The sequence below is a fragment of the Spermophilus citellus genome (genome assembly GCF_964194105.1).
Source record: "Spermophilus citellus genome assembly, chromosome: 3".
Lineage (NCBI taxonomy): Eukaryota > Metazoa > Chordata > Mammalia > Rodentia > Sciuridae > Spermophilus > Spermophilus citellus.
This window is the reverse complement of record NC_138184.1, coordinates 17,421,394-17,443,306: the sequence shown is the minus strand read 5'-3', so window position 1 is coordinate 17,443,306 and position 21,913 is coordinate 17,421,394. Positions and strand designations below refer to the sequence as shown.

At 48.4% G+C, this 21,913-nt stretch overlaps 1 protein-coding gene across 11 annotated transcripts in view; it reads right to left on the bottom strand.

The window, feature by feature from the left end:
• Positions 1 to 335: 335 nt before the first annotated feature.
• GATAD2A (GATA zinc finger domain containing 2A) overlaps positions 336 to 21,913 on the bottom strand; it is a 113,675-nt gene continuing 92,097 nt past the window's right edge. For 10 of the 11 annotated variants that reach the window (XM_081285311.1, XM_081285312.1, XM_081285315.1 and 7 more), the window contains 10 exons: positions 15,544 to 15,676; positions 15,302 to 15,433; positions 14,236 to 14,325; positions 13,266 to 13,397; positions 12,936 to 13,103; positions 11,037 to 11,316; positions 8,314 to 8,624; positions 7,632 to 7,706; positions 7,160 to 7,355; positions 336 to 3,948 (listed from right to left, as the gene is read on the bottom strand). In XM_081285311.1, coding sequence (XP_081141437.1) covers positions 3,818 to 3,948; positions 7,160 to 7,355; positions 7,632 to 7,706; positions 8,314 to 8,624; positions 11,037 to 11,316; positions 12,936 to 13,103; positions 13,266 to 13,397; positions 14,236 to 14,325; positions 15,302 to 15,433; positions 15,544 to 15,676 — 1,648 coding nt within the window. In that variant the 3' untranslated portion in view covers positions 336 to 3,817. The remainder of the gene's footprint in view (positions 3,949 to 7,159; positions 7,356 to 7,631; positions 7,707 to 8,313; positions 8,625 to 11,036; positions 11,317 to 12,935; positions 13,104 to 13,265; positions 13,398 to 14,235; positions 14,326 to 15,301; positions 15,434 to 15,543; positions 15,677 to 21,913) is intronic. The other variant, XM_081285310.1, reaches the window with a different exon arrangement.

Sequence of the window (21,913 nt, the reverse complement as noted above, 5' to 3'; positions counted from 1 at the left end):
TCTGTAATATCAAGTTCTGCAGCAAAGACCACTTCTCAAGGTACCAAGCCTGAAAATTGCTCCAGAAAAAAAATCCTGCACTGACTGGAGTTTGGAGGTTGATGGGCAAAACCCACTGGGATCTTGAGCCCATTCCTCTGGTCTTGTGGGGTTAAGTTAGGTCCAGAACCCCAGGTCTTGGTGCAGATATTGCCTAGGACCAAGGGTAGGTAGGGAGGGACACCATCCAGGTAAGATGCCCTAGTTGCATTCTTCCCCCATTAACAAAGCTGCCCTGAAGCTGGGACAAAACACAGGGAAATCAAGGTAGAGGGGAAAAAGAAAAGTACAGTTGACACATTATCCATTTCTTTATTGTCCTTCAGAGTCTAAAAGTTCCTCATGATACAAAGTATGACCACCAATTCCAGTCTCTTTGTTTTGGAACTTCTATTGGTTTGGTGGCAAACATTTTTTTTTTACATGTTTTATTATCAAAGATTTATAGTCACAATAAATACAAGTGACAACCTCCCCACCGCCCCAAGATTCCCTCATACCCTGCACTAGTGTAACCATCTATTACACTTTCTTTGTTAAGGATTATAAAAATGTTTGCTGTCCTTTTGATAAAAGCTGTTGAAATTCTTTAGGCTAACGTCATGTGCAGCATATAACTCAGCATCAAAAACAAAAAAAAAAAAACAAAACCCTACGGCAGAGTGGCATGGACCATCCTTTATTTCCGATATCCCTGTTATAAGAATATTTATATAGAAAAATTTGTGTTTCTCCAGCCAATAGGAGAGTGCATATGGAAACAAGACACAAAGAAGCAGCTGATTACCTCATTCCCTCTGCCTAGGGTGAGCTTCACAGAGGTCCTGGAGAGGTAGTTAGGAACCAAAGCTGCTCAGTGCTACTGTCCCACCCTCAGGGGACACCCATGCTCAGAGGTGTAGTTCTTCTTGGACTGGAGTCCCTATGATACAGTCAAGATGGCTAGAGCCGTGGGTGGCTCCAGATGGGAATGTGTGAACATAAACTGTCATTTCAAACTTGCCCCAACTTCAAAACACGTGATGTCCCCACCCTCGTTGACCACAGGTTTCCAGTTGCCTTGGAGGTTTGTATTAGAGGTAACTGGAGATTGTTATAATCAATCTTTGGGCCTGTGGGTTCCCATAGGCTCATGGCTCTCAAGAGCTAGATCCCTGCAAGGGCACTCAGGGAAGACCAGGACTTGCCAGCACTTCAGGGAATGGTGGCTGGTTTTGAGGTGCACTTTGTAAATACCCTTAATGCTAATAAATATCCTTTCCTGGTATGGCTCAACCCACACCCAGAGAGGTATTCAGTCATGCCTTTAGGTGTTAACAAATTTCAGCACAGAATCACCCACTTGGGGCTTTATCACACAAGTTATATCACAAAGAGGGAACTCAAGAAAAAAAAAAGTGAACTTTCAAGACAGTCAAAATGAAAGATTAAGGCATCTCACGCTGTCCCCTTTAAAAAAAAAAAAGCTATGTTCATGTCACAGTATGTCATCCCTGGGAATGCTCCTGGGTCACGGGATGGAGGGAAGGGTGCTGGAGGAGCCAGGGTCCCTACCACCCTGTCCTCTGCCTATGGCACCCTGGAGTCATGGTCTGAACTACAGACTGTCCTAGTTAATAGCCCTAAGTCCCAGAGGAAAAGTCCAACAAGGCTTGGATAGCTCAGGATGTGGTATGGGTGGGTGGGACTGGGCCCTCTCTTCAGACCTGGTCAACCCAAGCTGGGTGCTTAAACCCAGCACAGGGAGGACTCGGCTTGGTTGCTTGATCCTGAGTTTACTGCATAGAACCGAGGTTTGTTCAACAGGAAGAGGCCTCCCAGGCGCTCCTACTTGGGGAGTTGGAAGATTTGGCCCATGTCACTGAACAGAGAGGGCTAACAGCTCAGGGTAGTATAAGACAGGTATTTATTTGCCAGGCACACAGAAAAATGCGAGGAATAGAAATGCTTGCATACTTTTTTTTTTTTTGGTGTAAAAACACACCCTCCCCCCCTCCAAAAAAAAAAAAAAAAGTCAATTTCCCTCCTCTCCCCTGAATTCCTGGATACTGGAATGAAAGCCACCCTTCCCTCCCCCTTCTCCTACTGTAGCCCAGCGAAGTTATGCACTCAGAACAAACAAAAAAGTTGGTGAGAAATTCAGAGTTTAGCACAAAAAATTGGAACAATTTCCAAAAACTAAGTTCCTCTACTATCTGTCAAAAAATGTTTTCTAAAGACTGATGATATTCACACGTGAGCATGGGGGTTAAATGAGCCTTTATTAGAATGTTGTAGCAGTTGTGTTTGGAGAAGACGGTCCTACAGATAAGGATTTTAAATTAAAGTCCCTAAATGCATCAGTAGGAAAATGGGCTGGAGAGGAACTGGGGAATGGCGGTGCCCAGTCTTCTTGTAGGCACACAGATGTGCATGTACAGGGGATACCCTCACATGGGCCCAGGGTTGGCCCAGTGTGTGGTAGACGCAGAACGGCTTCCACCTTTCCTCACAGAACCAATTTTTAAGGAGTGAGAAGGGCAAGAAATAAAAAGAAAATAAAACTATAAGCAGACCTGATCCTTTAAAAAAAAAAATTTCTGTAGATTCTAAAGGGGAATAGAGAAAAGAAGTCTGAAAGCAGACCCTGACAGCAACCCCCAGCTTGAAGGAAAGGCTCTAACTAAACCCAAGTGGAAATCCTTAAGTCTGGGGGAAAGCAGCTTGCCACACACCTGGACGGCGCCTCCTAGCCTGGACACACCTGTGCGTGCTCACTGACAGGTGCACATGCCAGGGTGGCTTGAGATTGTGTCCATCAAAAAGATAGGAAAAGAAAAGGAAAAAATTTAATAAAATAAACCACAACAATAACAACAACAACAAAAAACCCCCACAGCAGCCCTCCCCCGCAACTTCCTGCTCAGGCTCCTGGGTGTGGCTGCCAGTTGATTCTCTCCTCCCTGATTTGAGGGCAGCACACGGCTTCGGGAATCCCTGGGTCTCTGGCTGGGTCTGGCTGCAGTTTGTTGTTCTGCTACGTGTGGGAAGTCTGGGGGTCTCCGAACGAGCAGCAATGGAGGCTTTCAGCTGAAGCAAGAGCCATGTTGGCTGTCCCTGTGTCCATCAGTCATCTGGGTTGGGCCAGCCATCTCTGCTGGGGGCTGCGGCACCATCAGTGAACCACCTTCCAGCATATGGGCCTGGTGGGACTACACTGTGCACGACAGAGACCCCTGGACCTGCACGGTTTACTTTAAACTCCATCATCATGAGGTGATTAGGGGGAAAAAAAAAAAAAAACAAAAAAAAAACAACTTCAACCTATAGGTTGCCATGGGGGGAGGCAGTTGAAGACTGGGAGTCTAAGATGGGGAAAAGCAAAAAAGAAAATGAAATGCCTCGCTCGACTTCAGAAGCCCTGGGTGCCAGCCTCGCCTGAGTGTGTCACAGTGTCCAAGATGAACCGCCTGTGTGTGCCTGCCAGGGGCGGAGGGAGGGGGCCAGGAGCACAGCCAGCCCCCCGAGGTCCACTTTTCTGCTGGTGTCGGGCAAACTAAAGGCAAAGAGAGAAAGGAAGAAAGCCCACGGAAAGGTCCCTCAGTTATGATCCTTGCCCACCATGAAGCAGCACCCCTCTCCCCAGCTGCGATGAGGCTCTGCAACCAAGGACTGAGGTCTTGCTTCAGTAGCAGCATGGCCATCACTCGCTCGCAGAGGGCAGTGTGGTGTGTCCTTTTAGACCAAGGGCCAGGTGGGAGGGAGGAGGGAGCCTGTCCTCCACTGGGCCTGGCTCACACTATTTCCACGTGGCCGACTGGGGGATGGAGCGTGGTGGGATCATGTCGAGGAGGTATTCTCGCTGGCGGTCCACAGCAGAGGATGTCTTATGAACTGCCAAGCTTGGACTGACAAATGTCAGGGTCCCGCCTGCAACAGAACACAGTGACAGGTCGAGATGGCCCCCAGTCAGCAGAGGCTCCTGGGAGAATCCTACCCACAGTGGAGGAGAGCACATGCTGTAGCCTAGACCTTGCCCATCACACAAACAAGATCACAAACCTACCAGCCCTACAGCACTGTCATCATCCCAAATCCCAGGCCTTGCGCTAAAGAGAATGCAAGAAAACATTTAGATCACCCTGAAAATATTCCCTGGCTCTGCAGAGTTAGATGATGATTAGTCAGTTATCAGGTGCTACGTGGACCAAGGTGCTTACCATAGTGCTGGGTAGAACAGTGAAACTTGCCATCAAGGGACTCGACCTCCAATGCAATGCATGAAGTCTGATGAAATACTATTTGGCCATTAAAAACAACCTGACCCTCAACTGTTTTGGGGATAAGGTGTTAGTATGTTTACCTAGGCTGGCCTCAAACTCCCTGGGCTCAAGTGATTATCCCACCTTAGCCCCCAAGAACTGGAATTACTGCATGCTCCACTGCTGGGTTAAGAATCTTCTTCTCCCCAGTTTTGGGAAATGAACCCAGGGGCACTCTACCATTGAACCACACCTCTATCCCTTTTTGAGAAAGGGTCTTACTAAGTTGCTCAGACTGTCCTGGAACTTGCCATCCTCCTGCCTCGGCCTCCTAAATAACTGAGATTATAGACATGCATAACTGACATGGCTTCAGCTAAGATTTGTTTTTTGGTACCAAGGATTGAACCCATGGGTGCTTAACCACTGAGACACACCCCAGCCCTTTTGATTTTGAGAAAGGTCTCAGTACATTGCTGAGTCTGGCTTTGAATTTGATTCTCTTGCCTCAGCCTCCCGAGTCATTGGAATTACAGGTGTGTGCCACTACACAAATTTCTAATGAGACAGTAAACTCATTTACACATTAGAGGGGTTCTGGCTGGCAAACACAAGAGAACGCTACGCACGTGACGGAAGAGGGCAGAAGAGAGATGGAAAATCCCCTGTGGTATTTATTCTCCTGGTGTAGAAATTATTGCCACTGCCATGGCCTTGTCTTACTATATTTTCCTATTTCTACAAATAACACTCTTATAACTGGAAAATAAACTAATGATTCCCATCCAGCACATGCCATTTTCTGGACTCACCAGAACTCTGAGCAACACTCTGCTACCTATCCTTAGAATATTTTTAGTGGAGGCTAATACATTTTATGGAACAAGGGCAAAGGACACCCCCCCCCCCTCACACCGCATGCAGAGTTAAGGCCTGCATTCCAGAAACCTGGCACCTGGGTCCTGCTAAGAGCTTCCCTCAAACCACAGCCCAGAAACCTGAGGCATTTGGGAACACCAGCAAAGCTGTTGGGAAACCATTATGCTTGATCTGTAATCCTACCAACCGATGCAGGGACGTACTACTTGTGCCTTCAAATTTCCTTTCAAATTTTACCCCTGAACACACATAACCAATTTCTTTTCCTTTCTCTGTGGTGGGTGCCAGAGATGAACCCAGTGCCTGCGCATGTTAGGCAAGTACTCTACCCTCTCACAGTTTCCTGATGGATTTCTGTCACTATGTCCACATATACTCATTTTTTACTTTTCGTATTTTTTTGTTTTTAGACAGGGTCTTGTTATGTTGCTGAGAATGGTCTCAAACTCCTAGGCTCAAATAATTCTCCTGTCTCAGCCTCCAAATGGCTGGGACAATAGGCCGGTGCCACTGTCCAACTTTCCTTCTTACTTTATTGCTTTCAAATTTTCCACAAAAGTAATTTCTGACTAGCCCCACAGTTCTTATCTGTTTGTTAAACATGCCAGGCAAAAACATGTCTGGATGGTCTATATTTACAAATGTGTTGTGATCTCCCTATGACCAAATAAATGGCCTCCCTTTCCTGAACTATCTTTACTGGTGCTCTGGCAGGGGCACATCCATAACCCCCGGGTCGCTACTTGAACAGAAGGTTCTCAACTTCTGTTGCAGAAACAGCCTGATTTCTCAAGTTCTGACATCTTGAAATGATGCCTCTTCTTCCTAAGGAGACTCAGGCTGCAGGGAACAACTGAGGACGCTTGGCAACTACATTGAGAGCACTTGCCCATCCCCTTCACTTGCCTTCCTGCCTACTTTTCATTTTCCTGTGCTTGGCAGACACACAAAATATTGAATCCTTATGTTAGCACATAAGTGAGAATATGTTACAAATAGGGAAGTAGGCTAGGAAATGACACCAGGGACAGTAGAGCCACAGTCAACTGAGTGCCTGTGTCAGGGTCTTCCTCTCCCCCAGCTATTCCTCCAGAAGGCTTCTGCTGCCACCTCATTTCACCCCAGCCCTCCCTCCTCCCTGCACTCCTGTTCTTTTGTACTTTGTACCACTTCATGTGTCCAAAACAGGATGGGAGGAAAGGGTGCCCCAGAGCAGTGGACAAAGGGCATGCTCTGGGTGAGTGAGAAACACAGTGAGTATATGATGAACAATGCAGTGACAGCACAAACAAATGTTAACTGTGGCAGGAAAAAGGTAGGTAGCCATGAGTGGGTAAGATGGGTCTGCGCTGAGGAGTCTGCACAGAGGCTTGGGGTGGGGGTGGATGGGTGGGCAATCACCTGCAAACAAGGTCTGCTCACATTTGAGTGTGGTTACAGCGAGTACAAACTGCCAGAGTGATCAGAATCTACTGGGGGCTGTCACTTATTCAGGACACACTACTCAGGGACTGGAAGAGATAAAGCCAAATTCAGAGGTGGCTCTTCTAAGGAAGCAGGTCTGCAGCATGGGGCCTTTTGTGCCACTTCTGATCATCGGGTGTATGAGCATCCTTGTTAAGAATGAGGAAGGCTGGGCGCAGGGGCACATGCCTGTAATCCCAGCAGCTCGAAAGGCTGAGGCAGGAGGACATTCGAAGCCAGCCTCAGAAATTCTGCAAGAATCTAAGTAACTTAGTGATAACCTATCTTAAAATAAAAAAAAGGGCTGGGGATGTGGCTCAGTGGTTAAGCACCACTGGGCTCAATCCCTAGCACCAAAAATAAATAAATAATGATGATGATGATGGTGATGATGGAGAGGCTAAGATATGAGAATCATTTGAGCTTATGATTTTCAGACCAAGGAAATGGCAAGATTCTGTGTCAAAAAGAGAAAATAAGGAAGGGTAGACCCAACAGCAGCAAGGTCTGAGCATGGAGCTGCAGAGGCCACCCACCTGTGCTCAGGGGCGTTTTTTTCCAGTTGGAGGTGGCACTGCCCTTGGCAGCACCTGCAGCTCTCTCGGAATGTCTGCCAGTCCTGCTGACCAGGGCTGTGGCTGAGGCTGTGTTCTGCAGTTTGGGCGACTGGCTGAATGTGTGCAGTACACCACGGGGCGTTGTGGCTGAGCCTCGGGACAGCTGGCTAGAGGCCTGCAAAGGAGAGAGGGGACAATGGATCATGAGGGGAAGGGGCAGCCACAGGCAAGATGCTCAACGCAGCCTCTCCTTGTTCTGGCTGACCTCTGCCCACCCACACAGGGTCCCTAAAGTCCAAAATCAGGAGACCAGGTAAGTTACACCAGGGGGAAGGAAAAACAGGGAGAGAGAGAAAAACAGAAAGACAGACGCAGGCAGCCTGACAGTCGGTGACTGACGTGGTCGCATCTGCGGTTGGGGGCATGAGGCTCCCGGTGCAGCGGTTCTGACCTGTAGCACAGCCCCGTTACTCCAGTCTCGGGCCTCTCCTGAGCGGAACGCCAACTTACGCCGGGGTTTTATGACCTACACAAATAGGGGTTGAAACTGAGATCAGCAAGGTCTGCTCCACTAGCTGGCCCAGGGTGACCTAGGGTGACTGAAGGTGTGCCCCAAAGGACAGGCCCATCCCCTGATGGCAGCACGATTGCCTGCCAGCTTTAGATGCCATATGAGGTTCTTCAGAAAACCTGTTTAGTGATTTACAGATGACTTCCGAGGAAACCAAAATTGCCAAAAGGCAGCTTCAGGTCTACAGAGGATGGGAAGGAGAAGCATTAAAATAATAAAAACAATAAAAACAAAAAACTTAATTTCAAACTTGCTTCTCTCCTTAATTTAGCAAGAATATTTCTGCTAAACACCCCTTTGGTATCTCAATGTGGCTTTCAGAATAGTCTTTTCAGACAAGAAGTACTTGTCAGCCAGCACACTGCAAGTCAAAGATACAAAATCTAAAGAAACTGCAAATTAGTGTTTTCGCCGCCAAACATCACCATTAAGTGCAATTTAGACGCGCAGTTAACAATCAGGCGGATGAGCGCTGAGTGGGACAGAACATCAGAACATCCTGCCTTCTAAGGACAGCTCGCTGCTAAGGGAGCAGTCCCCTCCTGGGGCAACCGGTTCTCACCTGCTTCAGGGCCAAGTGGGGGGCAGCAGTGGGCTCAGCCTTGGTGGTAGTTGTGGGGGCCGTGCCCTGCTGCAGGAGGCGCTGTTCAATCTCTTGCTCCTGTTGCAGTGCCTTCACAAAGGCAGCCTTCAGGCGGCTAGTATGCTCCACCTTGAGTGCCTTCTTCTGGTTGGATGTCATGCAGTTCTCGCACATGATGGCCCCGCCCTTCTCCTCCCGCCAACGGCATGTGAAGTCTGTCTTGCACTGTGCACACATGTAGGGCTCCCGGGATAGCACAGCGGCAGCTGCAGCAGCCGACATCCTGCCTGCTGCAAGGAGACAGGTGGGCAACTTGTATCAAAGGGACAGGCTGCTAGAATTTGGGGGCCCCACCACCTTCTGCCAGGACTGGACATGGGACCCCAAGCAGAACAAGAGCAGCAGATAGGGCCATGCTTCCCAACAGGATAGAACACCCAAGCTTCAGGGAATATATATAGTCTGTTCATTGCGCATCAACTTTGTGCAGGCACAAAGTGGCCAAAAGTTGTGGAAAACTGTGGGTTGAATATCCTTGGTATCAACACTTCAAAGACATCAGCAATGCTGGTCTGGTTTCCCTATCCTCCTGTTCAACCCACAATGCAAACAGGAGATCTCAGAAGAGGAGTTGATAACCATGTGAGGTTTCAACTTGCCATGGTGGGCATTCCAACTTAACAGACATGTTAACAGAATGACAGTGCCTTGTGGGTATTAAAGGCTGTGCATTAAAGGGGAGGGGACTTATCCTAGGAAGGAAGCTGAGGCCAAGAAAGGACCCAAGTGATCTCCAGATCACAATGTAGATTAGTGGCAGAGCCAGGACTTGAACCCCAAGATAGGCCTTAGAGCCTGGGCTGCACTGTTTGGCCATGAGAATAAAGTACTCAAAGAGAGCAGCAGGTGGCAGATGTTCTGGGTCCTTGGTCCCTTTCATCTGGAGATAGGAACAATGTCTCTTTGGCTGGCCATAAGGAGAGTCATTGGCATCTGCTCAGGTGCAGGGTAAGTATTCTCATTTGCTTTTTGTTCCTACCTTCATGGTGTTCAGCTCTTGGGGCTTAAATATTACTTGGTCACTACAGGCCACAGCACAAGACCAGGGGACAGCTGGGGACTGATGCTAAGAAACCCTCAGGTTTCCCTTTCCTGCTTGGCCTGGCCTTCCATAGCCCTGAGCACTGAGACATTTTGTGGGGCCCATCTCTGGGGAGGTCCCCTGTCCAACAAAGCAGATGGGATGTCACTTGTCCAAGCTGCCTGTGCCCAGGGTCTGCCTCAGGGCCCCTGTTCTAGCCCATGACTGCATTTTACAGGGACTGACAATAACAGCACATCTTGCACACATCCAATCCCAGAGGAGGATGTGGCACTTGTTTCCCAGACAGCTGCGGACAGTGTAACCAGTACCAGGTGAGACGCCAGGCAAAGCTGTGCTGAGCTGCCAGACCTGGGGGCTCTGAGAGGTGTCATGGGATGCTTTCAGGAAGAACCCAAGAGTTAGGTCCTATTTTGGGCAATGATAGAGGGAGACTGGCCCCTCATGACAGAAGAGCCACTTGCATAGGCAGTGGCAGAGTAGGCAGGTACCACAGTCCTGAGGGGCCTCCGGCCCACCCTGGTACCCTAGCAGCCTTTTTGTTATAGAGCACCTCAGCAGCAGTGTTTTTGCCAACACTTCCTTGTTGCAAAGGGCCCCAAACACAAGCCAGATTGTGCCAGAGCCCTCAATTCCCTGACAGTGCATCCCCTCAGTCTCTCTGGTAACAAACAAGACCATCTTAAAAAGGATGTTGCCTAGCCAAGGGGCCTGGTCCAGTCTCCTATGAAGCAAATTCCCAGATGACTGCACTATTCTGGGGTTGTCAGTGGGCTCAGAGACCCTGGGCACAATTATTCTTCAGGAGCCTGGGGAGTGAGAATGCACCCTCCTCATGCCCCAACAAAGTGGTGGGCATTGGAGGACCACAGTTCTGTTGCCCACACATCCTTTTTTATCTCTGCATCCCAAGTGGTTGGCAGGGAAAAGGTGCTTCTCCTCTGTATATTCCCTATACTACCATTGCCTCAAGTCTGCTGAGGGGGGCCAGTACTGGCCTGAGCTGAGAAACCAGTGGTAAAGCATCTGAGACTTCTGGGCCCTGACCCAGTATGCCTCCTCCTCTTCTCAAAGCATATGATGTGATCACTTGGGGAAAGAACTGAGGCTCACTGCCCTTTGACCTCACCACCAACTCCATCTCAGGACATAAACGTCAGTCTCTGTCTGAAGAAACAGGTTCCCAGAAGGCCAACTTTGTGACCCACCTCCTTCCAGAAGTCTCCAAGGCCGTTTCTGATAACAACCCTGCAGGCATCCTTTTCACACTGTCCCCAAAAAGGGTAATGAAGCGAGCCTGGTCCAGGCAGTCGTGTCCCTCCTCCTGCTTAGGGACCGAAAGAACTCAAGCCCATGCTTGCCCAAGGGTCCTGCTTAAGCCTGCCAGCCTCCCACAGATGCCTACCCTTCACCCCTGCCCCTTCTGTCCCAGGGCCATTGATGGTGGCTCCCTGGACCAGGGCCTCCCAAGTCCCAGTTCTCAGAGGTCCCAATAGGAGAACAGTGTTCCCTTCCATAGCAGAACTGACAATAAATGGTGTCACATCGTAGAGGCTCCAGTGCCTTCAGCAGCAAGCTGAAACCAGCCATGGCTGCTTACCTTGTGTCTCCAGTAGGTTCTGCACCACCTCCTCCAGGCCAACAAGGTAGATGAACTCATTGTTGGCAGCACTGGGCAGGAAATTCATCTCTGGGGCTGGGGGTTTGGGTGGGGGGATCTCCAGCAGTGTCTTCTCTAGTTGTTTGCGTAGTGCAAGCTTGGCGGCCGCCTGCCGGCTGGCTGGAGACTCACCAGAAGTAACCACAGAAGCCACACTGGTAGGGGTGGAGTTGGCCTGAGCGGAGGCAGCTGTTGTCCCCTTCAGTGATGCTGGGGTGGGCTTTGGGAAGACAACAACCAGGTCAGTGTGCCCAACTAGAGGCAGGCTTCCGCAGACTCCCTGCAGTACCAACATCAGTTGCACTTGACTGATGAGTCCTTAAAAAAGTAAATCTGAGCACTGGGGGTGTGGCTTAGAGGCAGAGCACTTGCCTAGCATGTCCAAGGCTCTTAATTCCACCGCCAGCACCCACATCCCAAATCAAAAAACCTCAGTAAATCTGTCTGAAATGAACAGCCCTAGGAGGCAAGTGATAGTCTAAATATGCTCATGGAGGCTTAGTGGACATCCAATACACTGCACACCATTAAAACTGATACTTTGCCTAATAAGGACACCCACGAGACCACCACAACCAAGACAGGTCTCAGAGGAGGTATGATAGGGGCTGCTTATCCCATGAACATATGCTGGTGCTTATCTGGGATGCTAATGCTCTAGTCAGTTCTGAATCCTTATTGGTGTTATAAGGGAAAGCAGCTCCAGGGCCCAGCCTGTCCCTTCACCCTCCCCCTTTTCCCCCATCCTCACTGCTCCTGTACTAGGTTATTGTCCTCATGTGGATCACAGTGGTTGCCCCTTCGTGGTCTCCACCTGCCCCACAACTGCTCACCCCAAAATCCAGAGTTAATTATACCAGTGCCCTTAGCCAGACCCCCTCCTCCAGTCCAGCTGGCAGCAGACTCCAACAATGGGGCCGCCTCTGCCCAACCTCACAGTGCACTGAGGACAGCAGAGACAGGATAAAAGTTTATGGATAGGTTAAATGGCTTGCCTAGGTCAGTCTTTTGCTGTGCCCAGGAGACCCCTGAGTAGAAATAGGACTGGTCATCATCTCTGCACTTGAACTCAACCTTAACAAAGGCAGGTCCACTGCCCAAAACTGCCAGCCTTGCTCTTGTCTAAGGAAGGCGGGCAAAAAGGAACCTTATCAAAGAAGGAAGAAAGGATGAACATGCTTGTCAGCAAAAGCCCCTGCAGACCCAGTAATTTTGTACGTCAGGCAAGGCTCTTGCTTCTAGCCTGCCCGCCTCCTGGTCCTTCTCTTCCCATCCTGCTACCCAGTGGGTGGGGACAGATACTCCCCATCTCAGAGGCTCTGTACAGAGGTGAAAGGACGAGTGGCTAAGAATAGAAGCACTGGTGCTTTGAGAACATCTGCAGACGTGCTCTCCTCATACCCGTGCCTGAGGACACAAGTCAGCTCGACTGCGCCTTGGGCAGATGGCCCTCAAGGGCTCTGGTGCCCCCCAGACTGTCTCTAGATCCATCTCCCATCTCACTTAACCCTCAAATCTGAGTGTCTCCCATGTGTTACCAGAACATGGATCAGGACAGCAGACCCCACTCATTTTAGCCTGGTTTTCACTGGTCCCATCCTTGCCTTCTCAGCAGCAATCCACCTTTGCTAGATGGCAAATCTGCCCATAAGCTTCATACCCCTATGGCCTGAGAAACTCGGGTTGGAACCCCTGTGGGAATGTTTAACATACCACCCTTCTTAGAGGAAGCACACAGGCCATATTCCACAACCTGGGAGACATATTGGTACCCTAGGACCAACTGGGGGCCCTTGAGAGAATACACACACCCCTTCCAGCCTTGGAACAGACCCTCACCTGTGGGAGGTTGACAAGCAGACTGGTGTTGGGGACGTTGGCGACACGGATGAGTCCCTGCTGGATGATTCTCTGTCCCTGAATTTGCACACTGGGCACAGAGGCCCGGGGGGCCAGAAGGAGAGGCGGTGGCCCCGTGGTGGAATGTTGTCGGATGTTGTGGATTTGCTGTTGGGTTAGGGAGGACAAAAACTAAGACAACAATAGAGGGAGGCACAAGGAAGAAGTGGGCACCACAGCCCCAGCCTTAAGACCAGAAAGAGTCTTCCTCTGGAGGTGGTGGTCAGTTGCTGGGGCTGCCAAGCTCCCAAACTTTGTGGCCCTGCTCACCTGGGCCCCCCTGACGAGTGGGGGCATGACGACCTGTGAGCTTGCCTGCGGTCCCAGCTTAGAAGACACTTGCTGACCGCCACGGACCAGGGGTGGCGGGATGACACTGCCAGGCATTCGAGTTGAAGAGGTCTGTCAATGACACCAATGTCCACATTTATGTGGCCTTTTATCTTTTAGAAAACTGATTTATTGTTTTTGTAAAAGAACGTAATTTTTTTTTAATGCAGAACAATGAAAACACGAAAAATGAGCTAAAACACATATTTATGTTAAATGCATACTCCCACAAGAGCCATGGAAACCTGGGCTCACACAGGAATGAGTTAGAACAATATAGTAACACACTGCCACAAGAAACTGGCCCTACATGTGCCCCCAACAGAGAGCACGTTAGATGGGGTGAGCACCACCTGTTTGAGGGAGGGCAGAAAAAGCCCTTTTAGCCCTGTGTCTGGAGTTAGTTCAGGTTGTGCAGGATTGCAGGCCACCCTTGGGAGAACTTGGTTCTTGTTCCAGACTTACTTAAGATGGTCACTTGGGGGCCCTCCCACTGTTGACTGTGGTTTTTTTTTTTTTTTTTTAATTTTTTTTTTTATTTTAATATTTATTTTTTAGTTATTGGCTGACACAACATCTTTGTTTGTATGTGGTGCTGAGGATCGAACCCGGGCCGCACGCATGCCAGGCGAGCGCGCTACCGCTTGAGCCACATCCCCAGCCCTTGACTGTGGTTTTGTCTGTGACATCAATAGTAGCCTGGTTGGGGGAACATATGCATGTTTTTCCCCCCCTTTTCCCCTGGGCTATTGGCTGAAGGTCTCACTCCAGCCTTTTCAGAAGGAACAGGCAGCCTCTGCTTCTGTAGGACCCGGGATCAGAGCTTCTCAGGAGCCTGATGGGCCTGTTCCAGACTACAGACAGCAGTACTGCAAAATGGGCATAATCAAGACACAAGGGGGACACTGACCTGAAGTGATGTCTTGCCAACAGGAAGGTTCTGGGTGCCTCGCACGAGTGGGGGAGGGGTAGTCACAGTGCTCCCAGTGGAGCCCGTGGGCTGCAAGAGAAAGAAATAAAGGAGATTGGAGGTAGAAAACGGATAACATCAGCCCCTTTCTCTCACTACAGAGTCACCAACATGCTGTTAAGACTAAGAGGAGAGGATTGATTTCCTTCCTCCTCCAAGAACACTAGGCTTTCAACCTGAAAGTGGCCCTGTCTGTACCAAGAGTTGGCCCATTCTATATGAGCCAAGGAGAGATTCTGCAGTAACCTCTCAGCATACGTCCCAGTTGTTTCCTGACTACTCCCACATGGGGTCCAGGCACCGGCTCTGGGCTACACGGGATGGATGTAGCAGCTGAGATAAAGGGCCCTGGGCCTAGACAGTTTAATCCCAATCTTAGTGAGAAAATGCTGGGCATGAACATTTTTTACTTGATTTTACTTGATTAACTCTATTTTTTGGAGTGATGGGGTGGGTGCTGGGGATGGAACCCAGGGCTTCACATATGCTAGGCAGACACGCAATCACTAAACCACACCAGCAGACCATCTGATTGTTGTCTAAAACTACATATTCCCCTAGAGAAGGGAGAGCAACAGACTTGATTTGCTTGACTGAGTCTTTAGTAATAGATGCTCTACATGTTAAACTTCACAAAAGTGACAGAAGTAGCAGGCTTTTTTGGAAATGAGCTCAGGATAGACCTCTAGACTCAGAACTGTGCTTCTAGCAGCACCAGAGACAACCATTTCCTAGACATGTTCAGTCTAAGAGAAGTGAGTTTTACATAATCAGATGAAATTATTTTGATATCTTCTTACTTGGACATCTTTCTAGCTAAATTCAAAATGCACACTTGAGTTTGCAAATGTCTGTTTGGACCTGCCCTACATTTCTGGGAGGAAACCCTAACCCTCTGACCAGCCTTTTCAGTCTCCGGCACACTGAGGAGGGGGTTGTCAAGGTAAGATAGTGGCTGATGGCCCCTGGTTCTGAAAACAGCTCCCAGAGTCCCAGAAGCACATACCTTCTGGGTGGTGGCTTCTTTTTGTATTTGACTCTGCCGCAACTTTTTCAACAATACAAGCTTTGCTTCTTCTAATCTTAACTCTTCTTTTAGCTGCTTGATCATTCTTTCTCGTTCTTCAGGACTACTTTTCTGAAAGGGTATGAGAATGAGGGTTGAGAGAGGGTCCTCAGTAGGGATGAGTGTAGCTGGGGCTGCAGTGGTAGTGTGAACAGAGGAGGCCCTCCCACCACCAAACTCACCAGGAGAGCCTCAGTGCTGGTCTCCTTCAAGGCCATCTTGGTCAGTCCATTCACCCTTGGGCTTGAAGGTTGCTCATTGTCAGAGAGCACAATCACATCGGGGGAGGGTGGTCTCCTTTCAGACTTCATGTCACTGGGAGCAGAGACAAAGGGTGATTAACAGAGCAGCAAACAAGACACACACACTGGACAAGAAAGTAAGAAAGTGAAAAGCATGTCAATTTGGCCAGACCTCCCTGCTCCTGTCTCTGCCACATGGTCAGCTCTTTCCTTCAGTGTACCGTAAGGCCCATCTGGTGCCAAGGCACCCAGGCCATCCTCTCTCCATGTATCACAGGGCACTCAAATCTGCCAATTCATAGCTAGGCCCCTTAACCCCTGCCTCCAAGTCCCCTGGGCTGAGGGTGTATGTGCTCCCAAGTCTAACATGGACATTTTGGAAAATGCTGTGGCTCTTTCTTTTACCAGGTGGCCTGGTTTTGGATAAAACATTTGGCTTCAGGTCCGAGGGCCCCAGCTCAGTCTCAGTTGGTTAGGCTCCTGAGTACTAGGCGTGATGGGATGCCTATGCCTCGAAAACCAGAGGCTGCCATCTATCTAATTGAAAACTACCTGATGGGGAGGAAGCTCAGCTCTTCATGAACCATTCTTTCTTCTCTGCTCAACTTCTCTTTCAGACATACTAATGACCTCATACCTAACAGTCCATCTGCCTCTAGAAAACAGAAGCTCTTTCCACTTCACAAGGCATCCTGAGGCTGCCTGGCAGACAGTCCTTTCTAGAGCATATATGGCAAGTGGCAGCAATGGCCACAGGTTATGAGACCAACAAGAATATCTCCCAAAGATCCAGATACTCTCCACCCCACCTGATGTATTCACAAACTAGTTTATTTATGACCTCCCCCATGCTCTAATACTGTATAGACTTTCCTGCAGATGACAGGGCCACCCTGTCTGTGATATCCTGTCACCCTCTGAACTCAACCCTGACCACCCCACAAGTCCCACTTCAAACTGCATTATAAAATGCTCTGATTACTTTTGTCCACAACCCCTTTGCTTTCTAATAAAAGTGCTTTCCTCCTTGCAATGGTCCATTTTGGGAGCTTACTTTTACTTGTGAACTTGACCTTGGTTCTGTTCCCCCTCTTCTCATTGATGACTCATGGCATCTTCCTACAAGCTGGGCAGTGTCAGGGGGTGACAGGGAAGCCCCCATAGCTTTCTTATTTTGTCAGGATACAGTCACAAATATCTAAGTATATGACTGTGAACAAATGCTGTTATATATCAGAATCCAACAACAGTAAGTTTCCATTCTATACTAACTTTGAGCCAGGCTCAGAACTAAGAACCCCATTGTACAATATACCGTTTAACCCATGTGGGACCATATCAGTGTCTGGGATTTTTCCCTTTTCTGTGAAGGATTACTTAGGATGTTCATTCACATTTGATGCTATTAAAGCCATAGGGCTGAGTATGTGCTTTGGTGTCACTGATATGGCACATGGGGGAGAGGGGAGCCACTCTCAGAAACAACACTTTGCTCCCAAATCAAGCAGCTACATTTGCTAATGACTGACACACTGCCAATTTTCCCCTGAAGATGCTTAGTATTTGGGTTGAAGGAATCAAATTCTTGGTTTTGTAGTCAAGAAAAGCTGCTGAAAACACAAACATGTACACTAGGTGGCACTGTGACCCAGGGAATAAACTTGGATAAAGTTAACTGGAAGTCACAGCTCAAAGTTGTCCCTGCTTTTTCCACTAGACCTCAGCGGGGTAAGGAGACAGTCACTAGGATGCAGAGCTTCACACTACTTTAAGAGCACAAAGAACACTTCCCACCATTCCTGAGGAAGCTGCATCTTCAGGAAGGGCATGCACAGAGTACCAGAGGATCAGGCTTTACCACCAATTCCCTAGATTCACCAAATGTCTACTTTGGAGCTGCCTTCATTGCTCTTTTCTGGCTCTCCTTGTTTCACAAGTCAGAGCTCTGTGACAGCTGCACCTGAACACTAGTCCTGTCCCTGATCTGACAACCAGCATGGTTGCTGACTGGACTGCCACAGAAATAAGAGGAGTTGGCCGATTCAGTATACAGTCTCTGAGCATGGGGTTCTCATCTAGACATTCAGATGTCTAGAAATGGGTAGTTTATAAATGACCCAGGATATTTATTAAAGTCTCACCCAAACCACCTCCAGATCTGTGCTATCTCTTCTCACTGACACCACCCATGATCAACTTTCAAGGTGACCGGATGGCTCCAATTCCATGCTCTCTGGATGTGCACACAGGTGAACACGTCCAAGGTGAATGGACCTGTGGCCCCAGCAGAGAGCTACAACTTCTGGTCTCTGTTCAGATGGGCTCCCAGGAGAACTGAGGAGCAGTCTAGGTGGCAGACACACTTCCTGGAAACACACAGGCTGAAAACAGCTGATCTCTAGGGGTTTATCACTTTTCATTATCTTATAGAGAGAGGGGTATGCACTTCTTTCAAAGATGAGATATCTACTAAAACTTGAATTTGCATGAGGAAAGAGGGCAGGGCTAGGGACAGAGGCCACTAAGCAGCTGAAGCTTCCTGAGAGGGCCACCCTGACCTCAGTGCTCCCAGGCCCCATCTTGGCTTGAGACTAATCAATAACTCATCCAAGAGATGATGTCATCACCCATCAATGATCACTCTGCATCCTAGCAGCCAGCAGGGAGTGAACTTCCTGTATGCTAATCAGGCCACCAAAAAGTCATGTGACAAAGGCATTTCCCTCCTTGGTCACATGACCCTTTAACAGTGCCTTCCAACGTGAAAACCATGGCAACGGGCGGTTCCAACCGGTTTGTGACACACAGCCTTCATTTTGAGACGGGAGGTAAGGGTTCAGGTGCTGTCAGAAAATGGAGGCGCCAGGCTCACCCCAGGGCCGCAGGCATTTCCTGTCACACCATCCCCCAGGGAACTCTGAATGTGTCCTGAGCACCAGGTTATCATCTGCAAGCAGAGTGGGCCACTTGCCCCTCTACTTTCCAAGATGAAAAACTTTCCTAAGCTCAAAATTTTAAAGAAAGGGCTTCAAGATGCTGAGTACCTTTCTGGAGAGTTCTTAATTAAAAAAAAAAAAAAAAGTGGCTCAAAATAATTGCAGGCATTATTTCAGAGTTTTTCGTTTTTTTTTTTTAATTTTATTTTTCATTTATTTATTTGTTGTTGTTGTTGTTTTTAATTATAAAAACCACTTAAGGTCAGGAGAATAAAAGCTGAGGAAATCTAGCCCACTATACTGCTTTTATCCATGGCAGTTCTCTCAGGCATCAACTTTATTTGGAAGATATTTCAGGGCAAATCCAATAAGCCCATCCTGCCTGCCCATCTTGAGAATGTTTATGTAAAATACAGTGATCAAAAGAGATTTTACATGACCTACAAAAATCTTTGGAAACAGGCCAGGCTGTTATAGGTATAAATGTCTTACCACAAGCCAGCAATTTTGTTACCTACCAGGAACTTTAGCAGAGTTTCCTGGAGGGGAGGCTGGGATTATAAACTTCACATTCCAATTACAATCCTACCCCACTTGCACAAGGCTATCTATTGCTCTTGTCTGATCACCAACCAGAAGCCAGCATGTGGTTAATATTTAGCATCTCCTTGGCCCATGCCAGGGAAGGACTTTTGTGCAGGGAACAGAGAGAGCCGCCACTGGGAGCTTGGACTTCATGGGTCTCCTCTGAACAGAACTAACTACAAGATATCCAGGGAAAGCATACTTCATCCCTCACATATTCATTTATTCACTCATTCACCACTCATTCACATTCACTCACTTGCTTGGATTTGCTTTTGAAAGTCTGGCTAAGATTCAGGAGCTGCCCTAGGTGGTGGGAAGAAAACTCTAGTAGGGCTGTCAAGCCAAGGTAGCGGTCATGGTTTGGGCAAGACAGAAAAACTAAGAAATAATGGTCAAAGACATAAACACAGTAAGATCTACTCTAGACACATCTTACTCCAACAACAATAAGTCAAAGAAGAAGAAAACTTTGAAACTACAAATAGCCTTGGCTTACGAAGCAGGTAAGTATGGCTTCTCCAGAGCTTATGGAAACATAGAACCTTGTGATTTGGGGCCTGGTTGATCAAAATCTGCATTCTTTTTTTTTTTTTTTTTTTTTTTTGGAGGGGGGTGTGACAGAATCTCACTGTGTTGCCCAGGATGACCTCAAGTGATCCTCCTGTCTCCAGAGTAGTGAGAACTACAGGCACACATCACCACGGCTGGCTCAGGTTGTACACTTCTGTAAATGCTTGCCTTGGAATCCTCTAGTCGTTCTCCCACACAGGCAGAACTGCTCACACCATCTCTCAAGGCCACACTGATTCATCCTAGCACCCATGTACCCCAAGTTCCTATCCACCAAATCCAGAACCTATGTCCCACACTGTTCAACTCAGTGACACCCTTCTCAAAAAATAAGGACTGGGAACATAGCTCAGCAATATAGCTCCCCTGGATTAAATCACCAGTACCCCCGTAAAAGAGGCAATAGTAATAGGGCTGTTCACTCTGAGGGCAAATGCTTACACCCAGGAGCCCTTTTACCAGTGCAGAGGATAGAGAAATCTCCGGTGGCCATGCCCATTCCCACCTAGAAGGAGCTATCTGCATGTAGTCATTCCAGGGTTCTCACAAGGCAGGACTGGAGCATCCTAACATCAGGTCCTGTACTGCCTCTGTAGAGCCAGTAGGATCATGTCTCAGGGGCGCCAGATAGGCCTGTAGGCAGCCTTGAAAACTCAGTGGCAATACCAGACTCCTGAAAAGCCTCAAGAGATTTCAAGGAGTAGAGTCCAACCACAGTGCCCCTCAAGGAGAAGTTTCTAGTCTCAGAGTGATCTTCTGGATCAGAACTGAGAGCTTCCTAGGGTCCCCAATTCCCAAGGCTAGGGAGACAAGGGTAGCAAACAGACTTCCTTGCAGACCTTCCTGGGCAGAGATTACAGAACCTACTAAATCTTTGTAAGTGGGTGCCCAGAGAGCTTTTCAAGGAGAATAAGTGAGCCTGGCCCAGAGCAGACAGCCTTGAGGGCAGGGATTGGGCCTACTGTGTGTGCTGCAGTAGCTAGGACTGGCAGTGCTGGCAAGCAAGGGCCCTGGAGAAGGGTTCCAGGATGAGGCTTATGAGTTCAGGAAGGATACAGCAACCCATGTAGGACTGAAAATCTCACACATGTAGGAGGCTACTTTCCACATGCACACAGATGCTGAGTTGCTAAAGGAAGTCCAAATCCATTTTATAGGATTTTTGAATTCTGTATCATGTCTTTTAAAGCAACAGATTCTGAAGCCCAACCTCTATCCTATGAGTCTAGGCACTTAGAAGGATATTAATAAAAAGTCCTAACATTCAGGTCAACCTTGACAAAGCGTACCTACCCATTTCCACAGAGGTCCATGGAGGAGGACAGAAGGTGCTAGCTGAGGGCAGCATGTTGGTTTACTTACAAGCCTCCTACAGTCCCCCTCATTGACCTAGGCTGGCCTTGTGGCTTGATCTCTGAACCAAAGTACAGAAGCTGCTCTACTGAAAATTTTCAAGGCAAGGTCACTGAAGCCTGTAGCTTCTGCGTAGGCTTTCATAATACCTGCTCTGGGGGAAGTCCGACTGCCCCAGACGGATATGGTATAGTACACCCAAAGCCAGCTGAAGGAAAGAGATGGAAATAGGCACAAAGATGACCAGGCCAGTCAGCCCAACAAGCAGTACCCAGGTGGGTGGAATCAGCCAACCAGCAGAACAGATAGTAGTATGTCAACATTGTTCCTTCAAACCACTAAGCTAATAGGGATACCAGCCCAGCCCACCCCTGGCGAGCTGATCCACATCCCCAGGACTCTGCTTCCTCCTTCAGATTGTCCCAACAGAGACCAACCATTCTAGACACTACCTTAAGACAAAACAGGGAGAGGGAAGGCAGGAAAAGAGGTTTGAGCAAGTCACCACCGCACTGAACTTTAAAGTTATCGCCACAAAGGGACCAACAGATCAAGACCTGGGGTGACACAGAACAGCTCTGGGAAGGGTGAGCAGAAGACCAGAGCTATGCAATGAAAAAAATGTGTCCCATGAAAGAGACTGGGAAGACAGAAGGCATCTTGGTGTCAGGCACTTCCTAGAGCAAGATATGAGGGGGCTGGGGATGTGGCTCAAGTGGTAATGCACTGGCATGCATGGGGCGCTGGGTTCGATCCTCAGCACCACATAAAAATAAAGATGTTGTGTCCACCGAAAACTAAAAATTAAAAACTTCTCTCTCTTAAAAAAGATATGAATCAAAACCAAAAAGAAATTCCATATG